The 27,416-nt window shown below is 66.2% G+C and overlaps 2 protein-coding genes across 13 annotated transcripts in view; one reads left to right on the forward strand and one right to left on the reverse strand.

Annotated features, from left to right (window-relative positions):
• PPP6R2 (protein phosphatase 6 regulatory subunit 2) overlaps nt 1-693 on the forward strand; it is a 64,318-nt gene extending 63,625 nt beyond the window's left edge. For all 9 annotated transcript variants that reach the window (XM_036237776.1, XM_036237775.1, XM_036237770.1 and 6 more), the window contains one exon: nt 1-693. In XM_036237776.1, coding sequence (XP_036093669.1) covers nt 1-52 — 52 coding nt within the window. In that variant the 3' untranslated portion in view covers nt 53-693.
• Nucleotides 103-27,416, reverse strand: SBF1 (SET binding factor 1). 4 transcript variants are annotated; one of them, XM_036237767.1, is made up of 41 exons: nt 27,225-27,415; nt 21,373-21,458; nt 20,853-20,990; nt 20,466-20,624; nt 20,275-20,385; nt 19,556-19,661; nt 19,290-19,422; nt 19,100-19,208; nt 18,903-19,016; nt 18,713-18,790; nt 18,271-18,384; nt 18,068-18,196; nt 17,891-17,989; nt 17,599-17,803; nt 17,406-17,518; nt 16,358-16,507; nt 16,052-16,120; nt 15,820-15,978; nt 15,496-15,746; nt 15,234-15,406; nt 15,084-15,157; nt 14,807-15,002; nt 14,490-14,617; nt 13,693-13,871; nt 13,417-13,550; nt 13,099-13,306; nt 12,775-12,971; nt 12,566-12,703; nt 9,478-9,549; nt 8,984-9,165; nt 8,729-8,908; nt 8,231-8,332; nt 7,973-8,158; nt 7,770-7,896; nt 7,557-7,687; nt 7,254-7,487; nt 3,497-3,604; nt 3,191-3,402; nt 2,360-2,447; nt 2,156-2,287; nt 103-2,079 (listed from the first exon to the last, which is right to left on the reverse strand). In XM_036237767.1, exons 1-41 carry the CDS (start codon nt 27,277-27,279, stop codon nt 1,981-1,983), a joined length of 5,658 nt encoding a protein of 1,885 aa, XP_036093660.1. In that variant the 5' UTR covers nt 27,280-27,415; the 3' UTR covers nt 103-1,980. The 4 variants fall into 4 exon arrangements, 3 of the variants coding, with proteins under 3 accessions (XP_036093660.1, XP_036093659.1, XP_036093661.1); XM_036237766.1 differs by having other exon boundaries at nt 15,496-15,749; XM_036237768.1 differs by lacking the exon at nt 9,478-9,549 and having other exon boundaries at nt 15,496-15,749.

The raw sequence follows: 27,416 nt of genomic DNA on the forward strand, positions 1-27,416 counted from the left end.
GAAGGTGGATGTGCCAGCACCCGCAGGAGCCACCTCCAACGGCCCCGTGTGACGCTGCTGCCACCCTGGCGTGGCTCCCTGATTGAAAAAACTACCTGGTGATGCAATTTGTCTTTTTTAATTTAACTTTAAAATAAATGCTGCATTGGTGACGCTGACATTGGACCCTGTCAACGGCCCGGCCCGCGTCGCTCCCGCCTGACCCCACGCACAGCAGTGAGGCCTCGGGCGCACACTCCGCCCTCCAGAGTCAGGGCCGTGACCCCAAGATGTCACGAGGACTGTGGGTGTGATGGGCATGGGTCCTGCAGGGTCCCAGACTGTTTTCCCCAATTTTTTAAATGCAGAAAGAGCCGTATTTGCACTGGACCCAACTGCAGCAGAGGGTCTCCCTGGCTCTGGGGACACCGCATGTCACGAGCTGGGCTGGCCTTGAGCCAGGCTGCAAAATTCGACTGCCTTAAAAAACAAGATCCTCACAGCCTGGTGGGGGCATCCCGGGCCTCACGCTCTGGTCGTCTGGGGCTCCTGGCAGGAGCGGACCGTGGGCATGGGGTGGGGGGTCTGCACCTGTCGGGACAGGGCTGTGCTGTCTTGGAGGGCCCGCAGGACTGTTTGATGTGGAGTCTGGTTTTAATGTTCTGATCTGACAGGGCACCTCAACCCCCAATAAAGTCGTGTTCCTTGTACTGACAAGCCTGTGTTGTGTTGAGCCGCAGCCCTGGAGCCCCAGCCTGTCCAGCCACAGGGGGTCTGCCACCCCTGGGCCCACTCCCCGGTCGCAGCTGCGTCTCAGCACCCAGGCAGACACTGGACTTTTTCTAGGAGAAGCCCCACCCAAGACGAGTCGACCGTGAGAAGCCAGTGCTGTCCCAACAGGGCCACGCTGTCCTCACCAGTCAGGTCAGAGCAGCAGGGCAGTGTGAGACGGCAGCTCACTGCCAGCAGGATCTGCCCCTGGCTACTCAGGACCAGGGCCAGGGTCCCCCAGCCGTGCCCCGGGCCCTCCTAGGAGCCCCGATCCTGCACGGTCCTCCCCACCGGAAATCACGGGCACGGGACCCCGGGCCTGTGTGCCCTGCCACGGCCCACCTGAGGCCACTTCTGGGCCCTCTCCATGCCTGCACCTGTGTCCACACCTGCTGCTCACTTCCCACCTGACAGGCGTCACCATGGGCTAGGCCCCCCACACCACCAGCTCCTCTCTGACCAGGAGCCAGCGGTCACCACCCCAGACTACCCAGGGGTGTTTGCTCAGCCTGACGCCCACTCCCCGTCCCTCACGCCTCACCTGCCAGCCCCCTAGGGGATGCCCGGTCCCTGCTGGGACTCACGATCGAATGGGAAGTCACCAATGTCACCAACCACTATGGCGCCCACCACACCCATGGCAGCAATGTCCCCAGAACTGAGGCCGTTGGGGCTGTGCCCACTGTCCAGGGGGAAACAAACCTCCGTCCCAGTCCTCCAGCACCCTCGCTCCCGGGCCACCCCCTCTCCCAGACACCCTCCCACCTCCAACCCACCAACTAGTCTGACCAGAGCCCAAGTCTGCACGACGCGGTCCTGCAGCTGCTCCCACCCAGGCGGTCCTCCCCTCCGGGAACGAGCCGTCCTCACAAAGCAGGGGATGCCCCAAGCCCGCCCGGGGACGGCCTGGCACCAGCTCCCGGCCCTGCGTGGCGGCGGCCCGGGCGGGCGGCTGAGGAGACGCAGGCGCGTGCACGTAGTTAGTTCTCTTTATAGACTCTGGTTCTAGGGCGGGCTGCCTGCGGCCGGCCGGCCAGGGCCAGCGCCGGCGGGCGGGCTGGGCGAGTGGACTATTTACAGGCCCCCCGGGAGGGCTGTACCATGGCCACCTCCCGGCCGGCGCGCGGCCACGACTCGGCAATAAGTTAGAGCGGGCCGGGCGGGGGCGGGGCCGCAACACTGCGAGGGCTGTAAACACGGCGGGGGCTGCGCGCAGCCCGCGGGCCAGGCTCAGGCGTCCGACAGGCAGCCCTGGATCTGGTCCACCCACTGCTGGGCCGCCGGCACGTCCTGGGCACAGAAGTTGTAAACACGGCGCGTCGTCTTCACCTGCAGAAGGCGGCGGCTGACTGCACTGCCCCGCGGAGCCCCGCCCCGCCCCGCCCCGCCCCCGGCCGCGGCTCACGTCAAAGAAGGCCTTCTCGTCCACGGTCTTGGGGGCGCCCATGGTGGGCGTGCCGGGCGCCACGGCCTCCACCTCCGCCAGGTCAATGACGCCCTTGCACTCAGTGTCCACGCGGTGGTCGTAGTAGCGCAGCTGAGGGAACAGAAAGTCAGGGGAGGGCCTCGGCCTCCCCCGCCCCCGCCCCAACACCCACAGGCCACTCACCTGGTGCTTGGTCTTGTCCAGCACGAACCAGCGGGCCTTCCAGGGCTTCATGAAGGCGCCCTTCTTGTAGAGTGTGCCCTCGTAGGACCTGTGAGCAGGCGGAGCCAGGCCATCAGCGCCATCAGCGGCTAGCCGACCCTGGACCCTGCAGCTGCCCCTCCCCTACCAGGCCAGTCCTGCAAGCCAGGGATCCCCAACCCCGGGGCTGCAGACCAGTCCCGGTCCGTGGCCTGTTAGGAACCCGGCCGCACAGCAAGAGGCCTTTGCAGCCGCTCCCCAGCCCCAGCGTCACCGCCTCAGCTCCACCTCAGGTCATCAGACACGAGGTTCTCATAGGAGCACTGGCCCTGGTGCCAAAAACGTCGGGGACCACTGCTGCAAGGCTGAGGCCCCGCCCCGAAACTGACCCCAGGCTGGAGCCCTGGCCAGGGGGCCACAGAGAAGGCCTAGGCTGTACCTAGAAGGTGACAGACACCAGGGGTGGTCCCTGGGGTGTCAGGGAAGTAGCCCACATGTAGCCAGGGGCCCGGACCAGGAGGAGAAACATGCAGCCTGCAGGACACTGGCCTCACCTGGCGCCTGCCTGCCCTCCCAGGCAGCCCAGAGTCCCTGTCCCTCTGCTCTACTGCCCTCTCAGCCTGGCTGTGCTCACTGCCCCATGGCCCACACCCCTTCCGAGCCCACCTGCTTCCCCCAGCAATTCTCAGTTTATGCTTAGGCCACCATCGTGTCCTCCCCACAAATCCACCTAAGAAGCGACCAGAAGCCCCCCGAGGCAGCCGCCCCCTCATCTGGGAACACCCAGCACCCCCAGCTCAGAAGTGCCCACACCTGTTCTCACTCTCAGCTGTCTGAAACTGGCTGTACAGGGTGCTGGTGCTGCGGCGGGCAGCCTGGCGGGAGCTGGATGCAGTGGAGCCACTGCTGTGGTCGCTGTCCAGGCTGAGGCTCAGGGTGGAGCCCACGGGCCCCTCCTGAAGGTACACGCCCAGCGAGCGGCGGTGGTGGGGCACACTGGACACCAGCAGGGAGCTGGGGGCGCCCTAGGGCAGGAGAGGGGGCCCCTGTCAGTGCCAGGAAGCCTCTGCCTCCTCCTGGCAGCAAGCCCGCCCAGCCCCCCACACCCGCCCCACTCACACGTCCGTCCGGCCGGCCTTCGAGGCGCTGCGCGGCCTTTGCCCGCTCCCAGGTGTCCTTCCAGCGCTCGGGGGGTCGGCCCAGCTCTGTCTCCAGCCGCTGCAGCTCCTGGGGAGAATCAGTGAACTTTTAAAAGATTTTTCAGAAGAAAATATCCAGCCATGAAAAGACAAAAGGAAAGAAAATATAGGAACAAAAAACAACAAGATAACTGGAGGATGGAGGGGAAGGCAGGTGAGGAGTGCACAGAACCGATTTTTAGAGATGACGGTTCTAAGTTTTACGAACAAGAGGCATCAAACAACATAATCAAGAAGCACTACAAACAAAAACTGCTGAACTACGAAGAGAAAATCCCAAAACCACCAGAAAAGCACGCTCTCTTCACAAGAGCAACAAAGAGACCGCCGGCTAAGTTCATTCAACCCAGGGATGGGTGGGCTTCCCCTTCCAGCCATGCCGCCACGCTGAGTCCGATGAGCCCACCCGCCATAAGCAGCTGTGGAACTGGGCAAGAACAGGACGTGGCTGCTTTCAGATGCTGGACAGCAGGGAGGGCAGCTCTGAACCGGAAACAAGTGACAGCAGGGGGCGTGGCCACAGTGTGGCGGGGCGGAGCCCAAGCAGAGCGCGAACAGAGCCCGGGGCTGGCTGAGCTGGACAGAGGCAGAGATGGGAAGCCTCCCATGCTGTGCATGGGTCACAGAGTGGCACGTGCCAGAGGAGGGAAGGGCACGCGAGGGCCTCCTTGAGTCTTTGACCAAATTAAACTGCCACATGGCTGGCAAGATGTCACAGGTCTGAGCAGCTACTAAGAAGCTGTGAGCTAAAACCAAATTCTGGAGTTTACACACTGTAGAAGAGGAAGGATGCCAAACAGCCAGAGTGGAGGGGCCCTGCTGAAGAACCGAACCTTCGACCAAGACCCAGGGGCCACGGCTCCTCTCAGCCCAGGGTAAAGGGACCTCAGAACTGCCCCAGCAAAGCTCAAAACATCCTTGAAAAGATCCAACTGACTCACAGTTCATTAACTGCCCATAAGAATAAAATCTAAGACGCTTTAAAGGCAGACAACACAATCCTGATGCTCAGCAATGTAGAATCCACGATGACCAGCTTATACGAAGATTATCAGACAAGCAAAGGGTCAGGAAAATGAGATCCATACCTAGGGGGGAAGTTCAAAGAAACAGACCCAGAAGTGAAGTTGGTATTAAAATTAACATACAAGAAACTCGAAACAGTTATTACAAATGTGCTTAAGATTTAAAGAAAAATACGGACATCATGGTTGAACAGATGGGAACTCTACAGAAAATGAAACTATTTTTTTTTATTTAAAAAAGCAAATGGAAATTCTAGAGCTGAAAAATATGATATCTAAAATGAAAAATTCATTAAAAGCACATAAACATAAAAAAGAAAAAAGTGAATTTGAAAACAGTAATAAAAATCATCCCAAATGAGCTGTAAAGAGGAAAGACTGGAAGAAAATAGAGTCTCAGTGACCTATTGGACAATAAGGTCCCAGAGAAAAGAAAGGAGAGATTGTATAGAAAGACTTTTTAAAGAAATAATGGCCGAAACTGTATTAAATTTGATGAAAACTATCGTCCTACAGATGAGAAGCTCAAAGAGCTCCAAGGAGGATGAAGACAAAAATAAAACCACATGATGGTCAAATCGGGGAAACCAAAGACGATGAGAAAATCTTAAAGATATTCAGAGGGGAAAAAGGGTAATATATATGCAGTTTACAAGGATAAGAATGAGCACCAACTTTTAACCAGAAAAAATGCAAGACAAGAAACATCTGTAACAATATAAACTAACAACCGTAAGAAGGGGTCAACCCAGAACCCAATATCCAAAGAATCCAAAGAAAATGCCCTTAAAAAACACAGGCACGATAGTCATTTTCAGGGAAACGAAAACTGAGCAAGGTGTCAGACCCGCGCTGTAAGGAGCGTGAAAAGTCCCTGAGGCTGGAGGGGACTGGCACGCGGTCAGACACGCTGGAAGCGTGAGGAATGCGGGAGACAGCAACCACGTTTCCTGATTTCCCTAATCAGTGTTGACTACGTAAGCAGAACGCACACTGTGTGAAGAGAAAACTGCGCGGCGGCAGCAGCATGAGCGCGGAACGGGGGCGGGGAGGGGGGTGGCGCCGAGGGCGCTGCCGGCGAGTCCCGGGCCGGCCGCGCGCTCCGCAGCGCAGACAGCGCCGCCCTCCGGCGACGCCGTGTTTCCTCCCGCAGGGACGGACCCAGGCGAGGCTTCATTCACGTCAGGCGCAGTAGATTAACGATGGGACGATGATGACAGTCCTAAAATTCCCGAGTGGGTTCGGGGCCGTGGCGTAGGGCAGCGAGGGTAACTCGGCCACTAGCGCGGCGGCCCCGAGGCCGTCAATCTGATGACCGAGACGGCTGCCAAGTGACTAACAGGTGGCGCGTCCGCAGCCGGAGACGCTGGACTGACAGCTCCAGGTCCTGGGCGGGACAGAGCACAACGCCGAGGTTTCCCCACGCTACTCCGAAGAGCATGCAATTTAAAACTTATCAATTGTTTATTTCTGGAATTTTTAATTTACTATTTTTGGCCGGTGGCTGACCACGGATGGCTGAAGCTGCGCACGGGTAAGGGGGGACTGCAGTCCCTGGCGGCCGCAGAGGTGTGGCTCGAAAGCCTGCCAAAGCAGGCTGCGCGGAAAACCTAAAGACGCTCATTCTTAGGGAAAAAGCAGAAAAGGAATGGAAAATAAAATGTAAACAAATGGCAGGAAACGACTCCGACCCAACTATGTCAACGATTAAATGTAAACGGATGGAAATTCCAGTAAAAGGCAGAAACCGGCAGAATGGTTGCAAAGCAGCCCCGACCGCGCGCTGGGTGAGCACGCCACGCAGTGCATGCTGGTCGCCGGGAAGCAGGGTGGCGAAATTCACATCGAGACTCCAAGACTGTGTGTGTCCCCAGAGAGGAACCGGGGTGCTCTTCTGCCCTCTGAGCTTATGAGTCACCCTCATCCACAAATCCAGGACCCTGTGGCCCCAAGCCCCTGGGTGACAGGTCCCTTCAGGCCCGGCCTAGGGGTGCTCTGCTGAAATCTACTTGTTCACACCTCGCCGACTCCCCGGGGGCAGCTCCACGCCCCAGAGGACACAGCAGCGCGCACGCGGTGGGGGGCAGGGGGTGCCTATGCCGCGAGGTCTGGGTCTGCGGCCCTCGCCTCCCAAGGCTGCGCGCACGTCCTGGATGCCGCCGCGGCCCCAGCCCATGGGGTTCAATTCCCTCCGCAGGGGGTCTCTGCCCCACTAGACCCCGATTCCTGAGGTTAAGCAGACATGCGCACCAAGAAAGAAGAGGCCCAAGCGTCACCCCCAAGCTTCCAAGCCCACAGGTGCAGTTCTCCCCCCGGTGAGAACCGGGAACAGCCAGGGCTCACACTGGCGGAGGGCGGGCTGGACCTGGAGCCACCTCGGACCTCGGTGCGGCGGGCGGCTGGGCGCACCCGTGAAGGGGGTACAGCAGTCCAACCCCGGGGAGACCCGTCCCTGGGAAAAACTTGTCTTCCCTGAGGGCGGACCCCAGGAGTGGCCAGGGGAAGCACGCATGCCTAGGGGAGTCAGGACAACAGCCTCGCCACCCCCGCCTGCGGACACGCAGCCAGAGCGCGGCAGGGCCGCAGGGAGCCAGCCGCCGCGGGCTGGGCACTCGGGGTGCGTGCGGGGCGGGGCCGCAGGGCTGCACGCACCTCCAGCAGGCGCGAGATGGCGTCGGGCTGCGCCCGCGGGCGGCTGTCGTAGCAAGGCCACACCACGCGGCGCCGGCTCTGGGGGGCGCCCCCGTCAAGCCGCTCCTCCTCCGGGGGCTCGGGCGGCCCCTGGGCCAGCTCCCAGTCGTAGGGGGGGCCCCCCTCGGCCAGCGTCTCCTCGGTGTAGAAGTCCCACACCTTCAGGTTGGACACGTTGCTGTAGGGCCGCAGGACCTAGGGGCGGGCCAGGCGTGAGGCGCTGGGCCGGGGGCGGCCCACCTGCCCGACCAGGCCCCGGCTCACCTCCGCGTCCTCGGGCGCGTACATGTAGTTGTAGAAGACGGGCGTCCTCTTGCTCAGCCGGTCCACATACTCCCACACGGACCTGCAGACCTGGGGGCCCCGGCGCTCCCCCTTCTCCTCGTACAGCAGCCCTGCGGGGGCAGCGCTGAGCCTGGCCCCCCACCCCCCGGGGTTCTTGCCCCGCCCGTGGCCCCGCCCACCGCCGGGCCCCACCTAGCTCGATGCGCTCATAGTCTGAGTCCAGCAGGAAGGTGCGGAAGCGGCGGGACACGTGGTGATAGCCGAGAAACTTGAGGTAGAAAGGGCTGAACTCAAACTCCATGGGGAACTGCACGTGCACCTGTATGGGGTCAGGGGTCAGGGACCAGGGTCTAGGACCTGGTGGGCACAGCCTTGCGCCACGGCCACCTGCTCACCTGGTGCACACAGTCCAGGAACTGCAGGAAGACAGGGGTGAAACCACCGCTCTGCCCGGCCAGAGTGTGGGACCCGCGGTGGCTGAAGCGATGGCCAAAGGACAGCCACTCCTTCTCCACCAGCAGGCGGAAGCCCTCCAGCGTGCGGTAGAAGGGGTCCGACAGCAGCTGCACCAGGGACACCACCTGCCAACGCAGCCAGCACTCAGAAGGAAGCCCTGGAGACCCAGCCCGCCTGGCCCCAGGCCCACTGCGCACCTGCGTGGTGATGTCCCAGCCGTCCTCCAGGCTCACCAGGACGGAGGAGCCCGAGTCTAGGAGCTCCACCACCAGCACCGACACCTGCAGCAGCTTGTGGATCTGCAGAGACCAACGGCTCCTCAGACCCCTGCCCCAGACGAGGCCTGATGCCCCATGGACACCGCACCTGGGGGCCGCCCACGAGGTGGGCACCGCGCCGACGGTCTGCTCAGGGTGAGCTGACTGCTTCCTCTAGCCCTCCTGGGCCCCCAGGACTGAAGCGGCAGCCCCTGCCCTTGAGATGCCCAGCCCTGCCCGAGGACAGCAGTGGCCTTGCCACAGCCAGGCCCAGTCTCTCCGCTGTCCTTGTACCACCACCCATGTGGGAAGTGGGTCACCCCCTCCCAGGGTCCAGCACTGTCGGACGAGCGAGGCAAGACCCCGTCTGCTCCTAGCAACAGGTGAGCGGAGGGCCCTCGGCCACCACGGGGCCGGGGGCCGGGGCAGCGCAGAGACCTGGGTCAGCCACTCTGAGTCCTCCAGCGAGCGCAGGAAGGAGGCTGGGCCAGGCTCGGTGGTGGGACAGCCTGGGACACACGCCTTGAGCAGCTTCTTGAAGCTGGCCTTCACCTGCCGCGCCTCGAACACCTCGATGGGCACCAGCTCCCACTGCTGCAGGGGGTCTGGCCGCACACCCTGGGGGAGGCCAGCATGGTGAGGTGGGCCCAGGCCCTGGGCGCCCACCCAGCCCCACGCCCCCACCCTAGTCACCTTAAGCTGGGCCTTGTCCCCAATGATGTAGAGGGCTGCACGCTGGGGCCGCAGAAAGCCCGGGTCAGGGGGAGCCCCATTGGCCTGGGGGGGGGCCAGCATGTCTCTGCCTGCTAGCCGGGAGCCCACGTCGCCACTGAGCCCACCGCTGCGCCCGCTGGCCCGGACGCTGCCCCATTTACCTGCACGGAGAAGCCACGTGAGCACCGGAGCTGGGCCAGGGCACTGCTCACCTGGGGCTGAGCTCCCAAGGGGGTGGGGTGGTCGACTGGCCCCCGGTGGGGCCTGTGCCTGCAGTGTCCGGGGCTGGGGCAGGACTCAGGGTATCAGGCTGTTAGTGTCCAGGGCCGTGGGGCGGGCTGGGTTATGCTGGTCTGTCACTCAGGGCCGTTAGTGGCAGGCGTGGGGGGAAGTTAGTGCCCACGACTACTCGGTCACACGGGAACTGTCTGTGCCAGGTGTGGGGGAGCCAGCCTGCGCGGCCGGTACGGTACCTCGGGGTGTGGTCCGTCTGGAGGCCGAGGCCGCCATGGGGTTAGACAGCGTGGTGACCCTGGCTCTGGGCACTAGGGGCACAGCAGAGAGAAGGCTCAGGCCTGGCCGCAGGCCGGGGCATGCGCCCACGGTGGGGCCCTGCGGCCCAAAGGGGCTGGGTGTGCAGGGCTGTGGCAGCCCTGGAGACAGCCAGGGGCAGCGCCAAGGCTTTCTGGGGCCCTGGGGGCAGGCCAGGGAGCAGAGGGGGCTGGTGGCAGGTAGGAACTCTGGGCTCCCCTTCACACGCATCCTCGGCCCCTCCCTGGGCCCTCAGACCCCAGCGGCACTGCCTCGAGCTGTTCACGGCACGCACCACCAAGTGGCCTCTGCCCCGCACGCAGGAGGAGCAGGGGTGCCCAGACCCTGAGGGCCCCCTGCCCACCGCCGAGGAGAGTGGTTCAGTGAGGGTGCGGGCCGGCCCCGCCCCTGCACCAAGCCAGGGGTGCCGTCCGCCAGGGAAAGGTGGGCCACAGGGAGCCGCGTGAGGCAGCTGAGCAGGGGTCTCGAGCCTCCAAAGCCAGTGCCCAGCCCTGCCCCACGACCACGAGCCTCTGCAGAGAAAGCAGCAGGGACGTTGTCCCCCGCCCGCCGCAGCAGCCTCCATGGGCCAGCACAACGCCAGCCCCCACACTGAGGCACGGTCGCCCACAGCAAGGATGCAGCATACGGCCCCTGAGCAACGAGGGGGGCAGCCCACACCCCGACAAGGGGACAGTCGGAGATGCCCCGGTGACAGCAGGGGACACAGGCACTGCAGGACAGGGGGGTGGAGCCTGCAGGGTGGGAGGCGGGCAGCCAGTGCGAGCACGAATCGCACTTTAAGATGACATCAGCGCGTGGATGACAAAATGCCCCCAGACCAGAGGGCCGCGCTCCTTCCAGGCAAAGGCATGGCAGCCGAGGCGCACGCCCAGGAGTGATGGACATCAAGGCTGCCTGTCCCTAAGAGGGCGTCCCCAGGAGCGGCCACGAGGGAGACTGGCTGCCCGTTCCCAGCGCCCGGCGAGGTGACGCGCAGGCGTGAGCTGAGGCCTGCGGGTTGGGCAGAGAGAGGCTGGCACCCTCAGACTGCAGAGGAGCGCCGTGGCGGTGGTAGTGGGGTGTATGGGACCCTTAGGTCTCACCAGGGAGGATGAGGCCGTGTGCCCTGGAGCCCCTCCTAGCACAGGAAGGGGTGCTGGGGCCAGTGGGAGGCCCTGGGCCAGGGAGTGGCCGGGGCCAGAGTGAGGGCAGTCAGCGGGAGGGCGGACAGTAGACTTGGGGGGTCAGCTCACAGGACTCAGGGTGAGCAGAGTGGGAAGACTCAAGGATGACACCCGGGCTTCTGGAGGGTTGGCCCATGGGTGGTGCCACCAGCCCCCAAAACCCACATGTGCACCCAGCCCATCAGCAGCAGAGAAACATGCAGACAAGCATGAGGGCAGGGATGGAGGCGACCAGGAAGTGACCCCCTGTGTGACACCTGCACCAGCTGGCAGAGGGCTCACAGAGAAGTGGCCCTCACATGACACCTGGCCACTCTAACCACGAGGGCCAGGACTGCTCCAGGTGGGGCATAAACTGGCTGTGCCCACCCAGCCTCCCAGGGGGGCGTCATGGCCACGTCTACTAGGGCTCAGGCCCGCGTGGGCGGCCTCCCGGACCGCATCCGGTGTGAAGGCGACACCTCTCAGCGCCTACTGGACACCAGGCCCCAGGCACCAAGGACCAATTGGGCTGGACAGCGCCTGAGTCATAAGTCTGAGAACCAACCCTCGAGGAAGCCCAGCATGTACCAGTCAAAACGAGAGAATGTGCCACAGGGAGCCTAAGCATTCACGAGGGCCCAGGAGGAGACGGGTCGGGCAGCGTCAGACGAGGGGGAGAGGTCAAACAGGGCAGACAGAAGGAGGCAGGGTCAGATGAGGGGGTGACAGGGTCGGACTGCGGGGGGGGGGAGGGGAGACGGGTTGGATGCGGGAGATGGGGTCAGACAGAGGATGAGACCATAAAGGTCAGACGGAGCAGACGGGGAGACGGGGTCAGACGAGGTTATGGGGTCAGAGGGGTCAGACAGGAGATGGAGCAGCTGGGGGAGACGGGTCAGACTTGGGGGACGGACCAGACAGGCTCAGATAGGCGGGATGGGTCAGACGGTGGGGTGTACATCAGACGGGAAACGAGGCAGACAGGGTCAGACAGGGCGAGACGAGGTTGGGCGGGGCTAGGTCAGGTGGTAGCAGACGGGACCAGGTGTGGGTGAGTGGGATAGAGAAGGGCCCGCCGTGGAGTGAGACCCCCTTCAGGATGAGGCCCCTGTGGGAACCTCTCCCCGCCCCCACATGGCTCGCCTCCCCAACTGGTTCCCTGCCTGTCGCCCCAGGAGGCCAGCCCACGTTGCCCCAGGGGCCAGCCCCCACTCATGGTCAGCAGCACATGCCCTTGCCTCATGGAGGACTTCTCAGGGCCACCCAGCACCGGTGTCCCTGCAGCAAGAGGTGATGCCCACTGATGGGCCCTGGGCACACACCCTGACCTCCCAGGCCGGTGCCCCCTCTGCAAACTAGGGAGGTGGGACCCCACTGTGCAGGACAGGGGCTAGCAGGACGGGTGTGGGCTCCTGAGCAGGGCCGGGTGTGGCCAGAGACAGGGAGGGTCCCACAGGCGTGGATCCAGTGTGCAGAGGGTGCCCGAGATGGGACAGAGATAAGAAGACTGGTGCAGACAAGGGCCAAGGAGCCGGGACGGATGAGAAGGACACGGCCATGCAGTGACGTGGCCTAGGTGGAGGGGCCATGGTGACACCGGGGGGACTGTAGGGGGGCGGATGAAGGAGGGAGAGGGACCCGGGGTGGGGGGCGTTGAGGGCTGTGTCCGGAGGAGACTGAAGGTCAGGGAGCTCAGCGGCCGGGAGAGGAGTGGTCAGAGCAGGGCCTCAGGGCACTTACCTGGTCCCACGCTGGGCCCTCCCCCCGGCCCCACACCCCAAACATTCTGCCCTCGCTGGCCTGCCCTCCCTAAGTGTCACCACAAACCCCAAAAGCCCTCCTGCCCTCAAGTGCCCCTCACCATGGCCGCCCATGTGGGCCGAAGAGAAGCCGCTGAGGGTGTTGCGCCCCGACGAGTCGGCGAGGCGGGGCATGGAGCTGACCACGGCCTGCAGGTACTTCTCCTGCTCCAAGCTGCTGGAGTCAGCCTGGGACTGGCCTGGGGGAGGAAGCGGAGCTGCAGCAGGCGGCTGGGCCGGGACTGGACAGCCCCCAGGACAGGGCGGGTACCTGGAGAAGGCGCGTTCTGGGCCTTGAAGAGGCCGACCACGCCCTTGCCGTGCAGGCCCCCGGAGCGCAGCAGCACGGCCCGGGAGCGCCCGCTGCGCCAGCAGACCACGGGGAAGCGGTTCTGGCGGTAGCAGCGGGACACGCGCTGCAGGGCGTTGTCCTGGACGCTCTGGGGGACGATCAGCAGACCCGGGTAGCTGTGAACAGGCGGCGTGGCGTGAGCCGGCTCGCAGGCGCCCACGGGCCCTGCGAGCGTACCCCCCACGCCCACAGGTCACGGGCAGTGCCCAGGCTTGCAGCCTCCTAGAGGCCACCCGCTCTCACCTGCGGCAGATGGCGTACATGCGGTTGACCGGAGAGATGCGGAAGGGCTCGGACTTGGCGCGGCTGAGGCTGCTGCTCAGCGTGCCCAGCCCCAGGCGCTGGTAGTCCCGGCAGCAGGCCCGCTCCACCAGGCTGCTCATGGTCATGCGCTCCGACGGCTTCAGGGCCGAGGTTGGGGTCAGCGTGCTGGGCTCCAGCTCCTCTGACACTGGGCCAGGCGGGGCACAGGAGTCGTCACCCACGGAACGCCAGGCCCCCACCCTGCACCCTGGCCCTCGCCCGACTGCCAGGGCCGCCCACGGCCCCCCTCACCCCCACCTGAGATCTCATCCTCCTGGTCCTCAGGGGGCTGGCCCCGCTGCTCCCAGCTGGGGGGGTTGTACTTCTTCCGAGTGATGTACTGCCGCCCGATGGTCTTCTTGGCATTCTTCATGAGGCTCCGGGACAGAGTCCTGGGAGTGCAGGGTCAGTGGTGAGCGGGTGGGGCGTGGGGGCGTGGGGACATGGACGGGGACACACACACACACACACACACACACACACACGGTGGCTCTGGGAGGGGTACGCCTGCAGCCCTTGGGGCCCAGCTCACACCTGATGGAGGGACCCTTGTCCTTGGTGGCCCGGGGCTGCCGGCCCGGCGTGTGGGCGGAGCCCAGGGAGAAGGCGAAGGTGGTCCTGACGTCCTGCGGGTACCGCAGCTTGTGTAGCTGCTTGCGGAAGAGCTCGGCGCTGTCTGACCCCACCTCCTCGTCAAAGGCCATCTTCAGCAGCTGCGGCAGACACAGGACTCAGCCGTCTGGGCGGCCCCCGCGCCTGGCCGTGCCAGAGGACAGAGAACCTACAGGAAGTGCCCGCGCCTTCCTAGGAAGAGGACGAGTGAAGACCGTGTGGCCAGACGGGCCCCCGCTCGGCCAAGCTGTGGACGCCCCAGGGCCTGGAGGACTGTGTCCTCTTGAGGGAGCGCGGGCTGCCGGAACAAGGGCGTGCGAGGGCCACTCGCCGCACTGCCAGTGTGGCCCTGAGGCTGAGGGGCCGGACCTCCAGGGCCCTCGCGGCCAACCGGCCCAGGGCTCGGCTGTGCCTGCGCATCACGCTCCAGACACAAGCTCGGAGGTCAGAACCCGGGAGGAAACGGGGGCGCCCTGGAGGCTGGCGGGGCACTCGGACAGACGGCACAAGCGAACGCACAGTGGCCCCACGTAAATTCAGAAATCACAAGTGCCATGGCTGAGGTGCGCTGACTCTGGCTCCCGAGCAAGGCTGAGGAGGCGCAGGTACAGGGCCGCACCCACAAGCACCCCGCCCCGCCCCGAGCCCCGCCCCGCGCCTCCCATGCCCCGCCCCGCCCCGAGCCCCGCCCCGCACCCTGCCCCGCGCCCCTGGCCGACCTGGAATGTGCAGGAGCGCAGCTGCAGCCCGTCCTGCAGGAGCTGGTCCACAGGGGTCTGGACACTGACGCGCTTCTCCTTGGTCAGCGCGGCCACCGGGAAGGAGCGGACCACCACCTGTTCCCCCACTTATAACAGGTCGAGCACAGAGTCAGGAAGACGGAAGGGGACAGGGCCACTGTCTCCGGGTCCCAGAACTCAGGCAGCCAGGACAGTTGGAGGACAAGCAGACCGTGACCTACCCCTCAAAGCCCACACCCCTGAGAAGAGGGGAGGGAGAAACGGGGTGGGGGCAGAACCAGCGCCCACAGGCTTACCCAGGGGGTCGGTGGGCATCCCCGTGAAGATGACGCGGTAGGTGGTGAGGAAGACGGCGCCCTCGGCCGGGAGCAGCGCGGGGCCCCCAGCGCTGCCGCCCACGCCCTCCTCGCGCCCGTCCGGGAGCAGGTAGACGCGCAGCCCGTCCAGCACGCACTCCTCGCCCGGCAGCAGGTGCGGCCGCAGCAGTTTGGGCTGCGCGGGGGCAGGAGAGGCGTCTCAGGACACCGCCTGGGCCGCAGCGCCCACGCCCGCCAGCCCCGCCGGCCCACTCACCTTCTGGATGGGGGGCAGCCTCTTGCTCTCCCGGTGCACGGCCTCCAGGGTCTCGATGTGCATCTGGACGATGTCTTGGAGACAGCCATTCTCAACCCTGGGTCCCCGCCCCCCTGCCGCGGGGCCATTTCCATACCCAAGCCCCCTTACCTGGCACCATGACGTGCAGCCCCTTGAGGTGGTCGCTGGTGACCCCGCTCTCTGTGCAGACCTTGTCCACGAAGCGGTTGATGAAGCGGACAACGGTCCCGGCCACGTCGCACGTCTCTGCGTCCTCAAAGCCGCTCTCCGTGTCGTAGCTCTCGGCCACGCTGCCTGCCATGCTGGGCGGGGAGGGGCAAGGTGGGCACAGGCCCCGCCCATCCGAGCCGCAGCCCCGCCCCGCCCGGGACCCTGGGAGGCCCCCCCACACCTGCTGGTGACCAAGCTGTTGCTGGCGCTCTCCAGGTCCCCCAGCCCCGCGCGCTCCCGCAGCAGGCGGCTCTTGCTGGCGTCCAGCGGCAGCAGCAGGTAGCTCATGCGGTTGGCGTAGTGGATGGCCTGGCTGAACACCGTGCTCTCCTCCTTCTGCACCAGCTCCTGCTGCTTCTCACGGCTCAGGGTCGGCCACAGGCGCCGCTGCTCCGACGCCACATCCAGAGCAGAGCGTTCGTCCTCCCCGACCTGCTGCAGCGCCGAGGGTGAGCCAGGCACAGGCCAGCCCCACACGTCCCGGGGCCAGGGGGTCCCCACACACCTGGGAGGGGTCTCGGTCCTCGGCAGGCTCCAGGTAGAGGGCCCGGATGTGGGTCTGCACGTCCCCGTAGAACATGGCCTCCCAGAACTGGGGCGTGCTCCAAACCACGTGCTCCTGCACGCAGCTGTATGCAAACTGCGTCACCCCAGGGCTCAGCTTCTGCAGAGGTCAGCAGGTGTCAGGAGGCGCAGCGGGAGGGGGCGAGAGGGCACCAGGCCACCCCAGCACTCACCCGGCAGAAGGCTGTGACCAGGGGCAGCAGAGCGGCCGCAATGCCGTGCTCGTCCAGGGAGGTGCAGTCCTGCGGCAGGGCCGTGAGCTGTTGGGGCCCGCTCCCCACAGCCCCACATCCCAACAGGCACTGCCTCTCGCCACTGTCCCCGAACCTCCCGCACCAGCTGCCCAGGGCTGTTCTGAGGGTCAGGGCAGGACACCCTGGCACCCAGCTCCAACAAGGGTGCTCTGCCACCCCCGCCCACAAGGAGGCCCTGCGGGTAGACCGGGGAGCCTCCGCCCGCCACCCGGCCCGCGGCGGCACCTGCAGGCAGCAGTTCATCATGCGCACGACGAAGTCGAACTGCTGGTGGTCCAGCACGGCGCGGTTCTGCTGCGCGTGCAGGTGCAGCTCCTGTGCCAGGCAGCGGCGGGCCGCGCGCCCCTTCAGGGCCCTCAGCACGGCCGGGAGCAGCTGGGGGCAGGGGAGCGCAGGGCTGACGGCACGCACCGGCACGGCGCCCGTCGGCCACGCGCGGGGGCGGCGTCAGGAGGGGCCCCGCAGAGACCCCAGGAGTGGCTGGCGGGGGCACTGGGAGCCAGAGCCCAGGCTCTCAGCACGGAGACCCAGGCCCCCGCCAGGCCGGGTGTGCCGAGGCTCAGGGCTTTAGTGAACTCGGCCTCCACGTGCGAAAGCTCGCGGAGGTGGACAGCGGGGGCCAGCGCTGCGTGCTCACACGCCAGTGCGCAGACATGCTCGGCCCTGAGCGTCAGCACACACCGGCTCTGGGACCCAGGGCCGAGTCCAGCTGGGGCCTCAGCGTCCAAGCATCAGCCTGACGCAGAGCTGGTGGCTGGCCCAGCACCAGGTGGGACAGAGGGGCCGCGTGCTTGCTCTGTGGTCACTGTTGTTCACTGTCAAACAACTGGGAACCCGCAGGCCCCCGATAAGGGCTGGTGCGAGACTGGGTGCCTCACGGGGGACCGCACAGCTGCGAAGCACAAGGCAGACCCGACCCGGCTGTCACGAGACCCCGGGCGTTCGTGAGCCCTGCAAAGCGCGGTGTGTGCCTGGCCTCTGCTTTCTGCCAACTTCTTTGAAAAATGACACATGTGGGTCAACAACATTTTCCGTGAACAATGAAGAGGTTTAAAAGTAGAACTTTTTAGGGGATTCTGATGTTCAATGTTGAACTAAATCCTGCTCACTGAGCCTCCCCAGCAGGTCTTGTCCAGCTGTGCTGACATGGAGGGGGACCTCAGACCTGGCGTCCACTACGTACAGCTGCCCACAGGCGACCAAGAGACCCTGAGACAGAAGCCTCCTCGCCAGGGACCCAGGAACCCCAGGCTCTGGCACCCGGCACCCTCACCTTCTTGGCCTCAAGCATCTTGCCCTCGAACACATACGAGATGCAGTTCCGGACCACCTCCAGCCGGCGGGCACTGTTGCCATGGAGCCCGCTGCTCCGCTCCAGGATGGCGGCTGAGGAGCAGAGCACGTACTCACCTCTGACCTTCCGCCCACCCTGGCCCCACCCGCAGGGCTCGTTCCCCATTACGCACTCATGGGGGGCCCTGAGGGCACAGTGGTCCTCCTCTCGGCCTTCACGGCTGGGGGTGCACCCTGCATCTTGGCTGTGGCCTGGTCCACGATCCACTGCACCATGCCCTCGTCCAACCGGGGGAAGGGCCGAGGTGCCCGCCGCAGGTGGCTGGCCTCTCCGGGCCTCTGCACCTTGTGCATAGCTACAGCAGGATACGGGTTCTCCTGGGGGACACAGGCAGGCGTGGGCAAGCAGCCCAGGTGGGGGGCACGGTGGCCGCGTGGGGCCGGCCCCCGAGCCGCCCGACCTACGTTCTTGTAGAGCTGCTCCGCCAGCTCCTTGACGTGATGCAGGACACGCTGGGGGTGGTGCTCGTCCGCCCGCATCCGCGCCACGTCGTGGGCCACCAGCTGGGGAGGCAGGCGAGGTCAGGCAGCTGGCCAGGAAGGGGAGGGGGCGGGGCTCCCCCAGCCGGGGTGGGCGTGCACCTCATCAAACAGGTCCGTGGGGCGGTAGGGGACCCCGCGCTCCGACACGAAGCCTGCGAAGGCCATGCCCTCCAGCACCTTCATCAGGAAGTCATCCTCCAGGAGCCCGCGCTGGCCCAGGAAGGCTGCCTAGGGGACACGAGGTCGTCAGCGCGCGGGCGGCGGTACCGGCCCACCCCCGCCTGGCCCTGCCTGGTGCCCACCTTGTGAAAGCGGATGACAGGCTCTGGGTGGATGCGGACCAGGTGCAGACACCAGCGGTAGCCCTGCAGGAGCTGAGCAAAAAGCCGCAGAAAAACCGCACGCAGCTCCTTGTCCTGGGCACAGGTGGGTACAGGTGAGTGTAGGTGAGTGTCGGGCCCCTGCATAAGGCACAGTCTACCTTCCACCGCCCAAACCGCCTGTCCGCGCCCTGCCCAGGCCTCCCCAGCCTCCCTCCCCACAGAGCACTGTGACTCCAACACAGCGCTGGCAACCACTCCCGCAGAGGACGCGCAGAGCTCACATGCCCCCACGTGACCCTGGGACCAGCAAACGGGCGGCCGCACAGTGCTCAGCACCGCCAGCCGACCACCAGCGGCAGCCGGCCTAAAAAGAGCGCGCAGGGTGGGCGTGGACCCCGCCTGGGGGCTGCAGTGACCCCACCTGCATCTTCAGGGAGGAAGCGGATGTCGTGGGTGGTGGGAAGGCAAGATCAGCCAGCTCCAGCTCCGGGTCCAGGACCTGCAGCAGCAGAGGAGCAGGGTTGGCTGCACGCCGGCCCCGGGCCCTGGGCTCCCCGCCCCCGGCCAAGCGGCCGTGCCCCGCTGCCCCGGCTGCCCCTGGCCCTGCCCACCATGCTCAGAACGCTGTGTGTCTGACTGTGCAGCGGCTCCGGCAGGGGGGGAATGTGAACACACTCGGGGACAGTCACCGTCCCTCCGTCGAGGTCAGCAACGATCACATCCAGCTGTGGACCAAAGGCAGCAAGCGGTCAGGGGCCCGCAGGCCAGGAGCAGGCACTGGAGCAGCGAGGCAGACACACACGCTCACCAGCTCCTGGGTCTCCGCCTGGAAGGCCGCGTTGACGCCGATGATGAAGGGCGTGGGCGTGCTGAGGACCTCCAGCAGCTGCGCCGGCAGGATGGGCACGTAGGTGAAGCTGCAACGGGCCGGGGCTCAGTGTGTGAGCCCCAGAGGGCAGGCAGGTGGGGTGCGGACAGAGGGGCGGGGCGGCGGGCACCTGTATCTGAGGGGGAACAGCAGAGCCAGGAGTCCCCGGCAGGCGTCTGAGAGCCGCTGGTAGCTCCGGGACAGGAAGAGCACCTTGTGCTCCGTGAGGGCGGCGCAGAACAGAGATAGCACGTTGGCGATGCCTGGGGGACAGGACAGGCTGGCAGGGGCCCTGGCGCCCGCCCTGCCAGCCTGACAGCCGCGACCTTTGACCGCCAGCCCCCAGGGAAAGGAAAGGGAGGCCTGTGCGGGGGGCCGGGGGGATGCTGGGCTCACCCAGTTGGCGGAAGAGCAGAGCCACGCTGCAGCGGCTGATGGGCAGCGAGTCGGTGAGCGGGGTCTGGATGACCTGCCGGTCACCAGCCCCCAAAGAGATGGTTCTCTGTAGAAAGAGAGGGACCAGTGCTCAGTGGCTCTGACCAGATCCACGTGAGGCCAGAGCTCTGGGGCCTCAGGCCGGCCTGACAGGCTGACAGACCCCAAGGTGGGACTGGCCGGGGCGGACGGCCTGGCATGAGGGAAGCCATGCCTGGCCTCTGTCGGCCTGGGCAGTGCTGCAGAGAAAACTCGGGGCCTCTGACCAGGGGCAGGGACAGGGCCTGGGTGGGCAGAAGAAACAAAGAGTCCATACCACGCCATCCTCAACAGAATCCAGCTGCACAGGACAGGCAGAGAGACACAGTTAGACAGGCCCGCGCGGGGCACGGACAGAGACGCTGGCACGGACAGGCGGGGGCAGGCACGCCCAAGGAGTGAGAAGCAGAGAGACCGGAAGGTGCCAGGGAGAGCACCAGGCGAGATACGGGACGCACAGGCACGCGGGCAAGGCCAAGGGAAGGTGACGGGTGACGGCGGCGCCCAGACGGCAGGGCGTCCGAGGCCCAGGGCCGCGCTCGGCCCAGGTGGGCCTGCACGCGCCCACCAGGCCCCACCCCCGGGGCCGCAGCGCAAGGGCCCACGGCCGCGCATGGGCAGGAGCTACCTCTGAGACCCACCTGCGAGCCCCCGGCCAGGGGGATGATGCAGGTGAGCAGGTTCCCAATCACGTTCTCCAGACCCACGTTCAGGCCCTCCACGTGGATGGTGTAGATGAGGCCCAGGCTGTTCTGCACGGACCACAGGAGCCCATGGCAGCGCAGCCGGCAGGCGCGCCCGTCCCACCCTGAGCCCCGGCTGCCTGCCTCACCCTGAACACCTCCGCGTGGTCCAGCCGGGACACCAGCACCAGCGTCTTCGGAGCAAACAGCTGGCCAGGGGGGCCAGGGGCCACGGGGGACAGTCGCACGGGGCCTCCCTCGTCTACCTGCTCTTCCCGCACGGCAGCATCCTCAGTGCACAGGGCTTCCTGTGGACAGGAGCCCTGTTCGCCCAGCTCCCAGGCACGTCCCACAAAGCCAGGGGGAGGGCGTAGGGGACTCTGACTAGACTGACCCTCGGGAACTCCAGCCTCCATCGGGTTGGGATGCCAGGACCAGCCACAGACAGGGAGACACACCCAGGGACAGAGGTGGGAGCTGGCCAGGGCCAGAGGCTCAACCCCGTCGGAGCTGCCCCCCAGAGGCCCCGAGCTGACCTGCGCAGGCTCCGCCGGCTCCCAGAAGGTCAAGCAGGCGCAGTAGTGCCGCTCGGAGTTGATGTCAGTGAGGACGGCCACGAAGAAGGTGGGTGGGTTCCTCTCAGCACACAGCTGCCACCCGCTGGGCTGGCAAAACTGCGGGGAGCGCGGGGTCAGGGGTCGGCAGTCAGCCCCCTCCGCCCCGCCTGGGGCACCCGCACAGCCAGGGCCTGGGCGTCAGCCTCCATGCGGCAGGCAGCACCTCGCTACGCAGCCCCGGGTGCGCCTCGCCTCCTGGACCTCGGCTCTCCCCCCGTGAGATGGAGCGACGGCCTCCAGTCTCGCCGTGTGGGGTGAGGACCCTATGACGGAGAACATGGTGCCAGCCACCAGCAGGGAGAGAGGACGTGATGTGGGCACCGAGCACCCTGCCAGCCAAGCCAGGGCCCCTCCCCTCCGCCCTCCCCGCACGCAGCAGGGGCCAGGACCACGGAGGCCCGCCTTACTGCTGGCCGCCCGCCTCAGCACCCCCACTCACCAGCTCGATGCCCTGAGGAAAGGGGTTGTCCACCCAGTCCTTCTCTGGGAAGCGCTGCAGGATCTGGCCCTGGCCTTCCCCACTCCCTGAGGACAGGAGCAGGTGGTCAGAGCACCCACCACCACCCACACCCACCCAGACAGGAGCCGCGAGGGTCTCAGACAGCCACCTCGCAGCCCTGGGGGGGAAACGTCCCCACCCCACCCTCATCTGGCACTAGGCCAGGCTCAGCTCCCAAACCTATAATTTCCCTCAAAATAGGCATAGAGGAGCCACAGGCAGCCACAGAGCCATGAGCCACCAGAGGGCACAGAGAACAGCCCACTGTGGGTCCCCGTGAGCCTGTGGCGGGTGGAGCCGCACACCGAGCGCGGAGGCCCAGCCCGGGCACCCCCTGCTCCCACTCCCACCCCCACCCCCACCGCGTCAACACCCCCGGCCAGAACCCACCCCGACCTGCCTGCCTGCACGGCTCATGCCCCTCCAGCGACTGTTCCACGGCGAACCCCAAGCCCGGGCGCTTGGCCCCCACGGGCCCTGGCCCGCCGAGCAGGGAGCGCCATGGCAGCAGGCACCTGGGGGCTCGGCGCCTGCCCTGGCTCCCTGGCTCTGCCTCCCCCGTCAGCCCCGGCTCATTTGAGGGGCACAGGGGTCTCACCCGTGCTGTCTGCGCCTGGGGAAAACCGCCTGTGCCCACGGCCTCAAAGGCAGGCAGGCCCAGCACGGGTCTCAGAGGGGTGTCAGCTGGCACGAGGGCAGGACCCGGTTTTGGGACACCCTCCCGAGCGCTGGGGACCCAGCAGCTCCGGAGCGCTGAACGCGGTGGCACACACCACCTGCCTGCTCCTTGCCAGCGCAGGCCACCGTGCGCACGGCCAAAGACCAGGGTCCATGCGCCAGGGAGGACGGCTGGGGGCCGGAGGCCTCCGGGTACACTGCCTCCCCAGCCGAGCTCCAGTGCGTTCCCCAGAGACTCCTCCACTCCCTGAAACCCCAGGACCCGCTAAGCCCCTCTCGGCTGTTCTCCCCACTCCGTGCCCAGGGCACTGCTCCCACGTCCAGGCCAAACCAGTGGGGCCAGCGGAGGCCCACGCCTCTCGCTCGCCCACTAGAGCCAAACGAGGAGGCATGACCGGGCTGTGTCCAGGACACCAGCCCCGAGGGGCTCGGAACCGGCACTAGTCTCTGCTGCCCCTCCAGCTCCGACCCAGCGTGGCACAGGGAAGCGGGGCGCACGGAGGCCTCCCGGCGTCCCCTCTCACGCACGGCACACAGGACGCACAGGTCCCTGCCCTCCGCTTGGCCCACAGGAGCAGCGAAGCAGCGACGGACAGGTCAGGGCAAGACACTGGGCACGAAGCCTCTGAGGGACCACCCAAGGCCCAGAGGGGGGCTCTCCGGGACCACCCGCAATCCGGGGTCACAGGGGTGATGACAAGCCGGCAGCAGGCAGGTGCTGCCTGGCAGGAGGTGGCGGGAGGGGGTGGGTGAGGGGCCATAACTGACTCACGAAACCTCAGCTTCCTGCTCCCCGCCCCCTCTCACCACCACCCCGAGCCGAGGTGGCAAACAAGACGAGGAGGGGAGAGGGACAGGTGTCTGCTAGCGCCACACCTACCCCCACACACACGCCTGCAGCACCCCAAGACAAAGCCCCCAGGGCCCCTCGAGGCCCGCCCCCAAGGGCCACCCTTGACAGGCCCAGGCTGGCAGCGCCCTGAGCCATGGCTCCTCCCCCCACCCTCTTCCAAACCACCGTCGGGGTCCAGGCCGGGCTGGCACCCAGGGCTCACCCAGTTCTTGCCACGAGGCAGCGGACGGAGAGGGTGCGCGTGCAAACGGGACCAGCAGCCTCTGCCCCGAGGCCCCACGCCCACGGCAGGCGGGAGGCCCTCAGAGGGCTGCTCTCCGCAGCCTCTCCCCCAGGCACGCGGACAGTCGCTGGCCAGTGTCCACCCCCCGCCCACCCTTCGTCGTGTGAACTGTCAATGCCACTTCCGGGCTCCGCCCTCCGAAGAACCGAGTGGAGACCCCTCGAGCTGTCCCAACCGCCTGTGGCGGTGGGTGGCTGGATGTCCCCTACCAGCACCTTCTCTGAGCCATGATGACCCCAAACTTGGCCTTTGGGTCTGAGCCCAAAGAGCATCCCTTCCTCTAGGCAGTTTTCTGCACCCTGCCCCAAACCTGGGGCTGCAGCGGAACCTCCCTCCTGCACCCCCGCCACACCCCTCTGTGATTCCTGGTGCACCTGTTGGCTGCCCGGCTGTGTGCCCACTGCCCACCTGTGCCCGGCACAGACCGCAGCCTGATGAAGGCTTGAGTGCACACTGCTGGCTACAGGAGTGCCGCCCGCGGCCGGCCCCACTCCACCCACAAGCAAACGGGTCCCCCAGTCGGCCAGGGCGCCGCAGGCCCTCCCTGGAAGGGCATATGATGAAGCCTCTGGCTCCTAGTCTCCCTGTGGCCTTTTTCTGAGAGCCCAGCCCACACCTCAGCTCTGTGCTAGCAGACGCCAGGCGGAAGCTTGGTTGCTGGCCTGCATCCTGGGGCCACATCTCCCAGTATCCCCCACCCACTCAAGCCCTTGTGGCCATGAGGTGGGTGACCTGTGGCTGCTCCTTGCCCCACCAGAGCTGCCCCCACCTAAGGGTAAACAGGAGGCTGGGTGCCCTACAGTGATAGGATTAAATCACTCAGCACAGCTGTGTCAGTCACAGGGCAGAACTCCTTGGGGGCCCCTAAGAGGAAGGGCCCCAAAGTCCCCTGAGACACAGACGGGGACAAGAGCTTCCTCTCTCAGCCACATCCCCAAAGCCAGCTCGTGTGGGCTGCAGACCTGAGCGAGGGGCGGGAGAACAGAGAGCACGCTCCGTCATCTGCTGGCAGTGCCTGTCACCAGTGCCAGCTCCGATGCCTGACGCGCCAGCCGGGGCCAGCATGCACTGTGGGCAGAGGCGGCCTGCCCCTGTCGCCCCTCCACACACCCAGGGGACATGCCCAGGACTGGCCCGGCTATGGGGAGAGAGCAAAGGAAGCACCTTCCTGCGGCCCCTCCCGCCCGAACCTCCATGCGCAGGCCACCCCCAGCCGGCCATGGTGGCAGGACGCACCCAGGGGGCTGCAGCCGCTCACTCCCCAACCTCCCCGCATCACACGGGCCGGCTCTGACCCAAGGCCTTAGACCCAGCCCCCACCCTGGGAGCTACGAAGGCCATCCCAAACAGCCCCAACCTGCTCCAGAGGGCAGGGACATGGGTGGGGAGGGAAGATGGGGCCCAGGAATGCGGCCAGCTCAGCAGGGTCAGGCTGAAAGAAGCCAGCTCATGGGATGGAAGGTTGGTCGTCTTCTCAAATGACCCCGGCACCAGCAGGGGTCCAGTCCCTCCTCCCTGGCAACACCCGCGCCCAAAGACACGTCCCGGCACCGGCCACACTGTGGTGATGTCAGCTGACGCAGTCAGGGCTCTCCCCAGCCAGAAGCTGGACAAGTGTGGTCTGTATGGCCAAGATATTCCCAGACTGGGCCCAGGATGTAGGAGGTGCGCACCCACGTTCTTGTGAAGGAGCTGCCCCCACTTGCCTTGAGATGACACACGGGGTCCCGCCAGCCCCCTCCCTCCCACCTGGAGAGGTCTGCCAGGTGGTGACCCCGGAACCAGGATGCTCCCTCAGACGCAACTCCAGGACTCAGCACCCAGGTCCTGCATCCAGCAGCTCTGGACAAGACATCCAGACGCAGGCCGAGAACCAGGCAGCCCCCGACTTGAGCCCCTGCACCGCGCTCTGGAGGCCACGCCTCCCGGAGCCTCCGTGTGAGCTGCCACGCGTGTGCGTGTGCGTATGCGTGTGCGTACGTCTCCGGCAGCCTGGGAGGTCTGTGCGACTCACCCCATCTCTCGATGAGGAGACTGAAGCGCGGAGAGCTAAATGACTGGCCCAAGGTCCTGGAGCTATCGAGTGGCAAGCAGGGACCACTGACCCCACGGCCGCGTGGTCTTCTGCTTCAGGCTCCCCCCGCCGGCTGGTTCTGCCCTCTACCCCACAGCCAGGGTCCCAGCCTGTGGGCTTGTGCTTTGCGGGGACACACGAGTCCTGTCAAGGGAGGCCTGAGGCTGGGCGGCTGGCCAGCAGCTGAATACAGTGGTTATGGGGCTCGAGAGCCCACCACCCCTAAGGCAGTGAACAGCTTGGGGGTCACCACTCAGGAAAAGCAGGCGCTGTGGGATCCGGCCTTTCCCCCGTCCTGCTCACAGGCCGCACACGCCTGGGGCGTCTGCCCCGTGGGGGGCTCCAGCAGTGAGCGCACACGTCACAGCCGGCTCGGCGTGGAGCCCACCGTGCCTCCTCTCGCCTCCGTCACATCCACTCAACTCCCCAGCCCTGCTGCCAGCACTGGCACCGCCTCCCACCTGGCCTCCTGTGGCACCTGCCGGCTCGGGCCCCCCCGCCCCAGCTTCGCCAGCCTCCGAGCCCACTCCCCTCCTGCGGCCCCAGCCCCAGCTCCCAGCCCAGTGCCCCTCACACGGGGCATCCCCACAGCCAGCCTTGTTTCCCTGGGTCCCCTGCACCTCCATGCTCTAGGCTGCTTGGCCTGCTCACTGCCCCCCATATGAGCCTTGGAGCCCTCTGCGAGCCTGCCGTGCGCAGGCTGGTCCTCTCCCTCTGGAGGGAAAGGCACGCTCATGACCAAGGGGGCAGGAAGGAGGAGCAAGTACTGATGGGAGGGCACTGAAGAGGTCCAGAGTGTGCGGGTCCAGCAGGTGGAGGCTCGGTAAGGAGGGGCACAGAGGAAAGTCCAGGTCCTGCATGGTGACAGTGACAGCTGGGCTGACAAGAAGGTAGACTGGGGGGCTCCACCCCTCCTACGGGCTCAGGGTTCAGCGCTGCGACCGCAGCCCCTCCCCCCATGACATGCACTGCCCGCAGCCTGGCTCTGGGTTAGCCTGGGTGCCAGTCTCAGCCCCTCTTGTTGGGGCTCAGACCAGGTACTCCACCCTCCGCCCTGCCTCTGTGCTGTGACTTGGGGCAACAGCAGAGAGGCCCTATGGGTGCTGGGAGGAAGAGGTGACATCAGACGCACAGAGGACTGTGCAGGGCCTGGCACACAGCGCGCTCCCCACACCAGTCCCCACGGCTGTTGCTGATGTCACTGTCAGGAGCTGTTTCCTCCTACTCCCTGGGCTGAAGAGCTCTCAGACACAGGTGCTGACCCTGCACGCGGACCTCCTGGACTGGGCACCAGTCGCCTCCCGCATACCCCGCCCAAGGCTTGGCTTGCAGGCTTGAGGACCACAGGCCCTCTGCCAGGAACGCTCCACTCTCCTCCCCGCGTCTCCTCCTGAAGTCCTCAGTTCCAGCTCGAACACCAGCTCTTGGGGAAGCAGTCCCTGAACCCCACCCCCTCTTCTGCATCACCAGACCGCCGGGACCGAGACATTCCGCACGGGCCTGGGGCTTCAGACGGGAGGCACCGGGGGTCAGAGAAGGGGCTTGCAAGCCAACGACGGGTCCCTGGAGGCAGAGCCACCCGGCAGTCGGCCGAGGCGGAGAGAGCGTCCGACCCAGCCGGGAGTCACGGGCCGACAGCCCCAGGCTCTCCCACCGCCCGGGCGACGCTAAGGCGCTGCCTGACCCGGCTCTGCCCGAGTGTGACAGTCAGGCTCGGCCCGCCCTGCCTCGCCGCCCTGCTCGCCTCGGGAGGTCAGACCGGCCCTCCCCGAGCCCGGCTCCGCGGCCCCTGGCCCCGGCGCGGCGGTGCCCGGGAAGAGCCTCGCGCCCGCCCCGGCCGACCGCGCCCGGCGCCCGGCGCCCGGCGCCCGGCCCTCAGCCCTCGGCCGCGGGCCGGCACTCACCGCGCGGGTGCGGCCCGAACGCCACCAGCACGAAGTAGTCCGCGAGCCGCGCCATGGCGAGGGGCGCGGTCGGGCTCCGCGGCTCGGGGACGCGAGGGCGGCGCGCTCATGGCCCAGCCCCGGGCCTGGCCCGCGCACCCCGGACGCCCCGGGCCCGCTCCGCCGCGGCGGCCAGGGCTCCCGCCGCCATCT

This window comes from Rousettus aegyptiacus, unplaced genomic scaffold (assembly GCF_014176215.1).
Source record: "Rousettus aegyptiacus isolate mRouAeg1 unplaced genomic scaffold, mRouAeg1.p scaffold_m13_p_2, whole genome shotgun sequence".
NCBI lineage: Eukaryota > Metazoa > Chordata > Mammalia > Chiroptera > Pteropodidae > Rousettus > Rousettus aegyptiacus.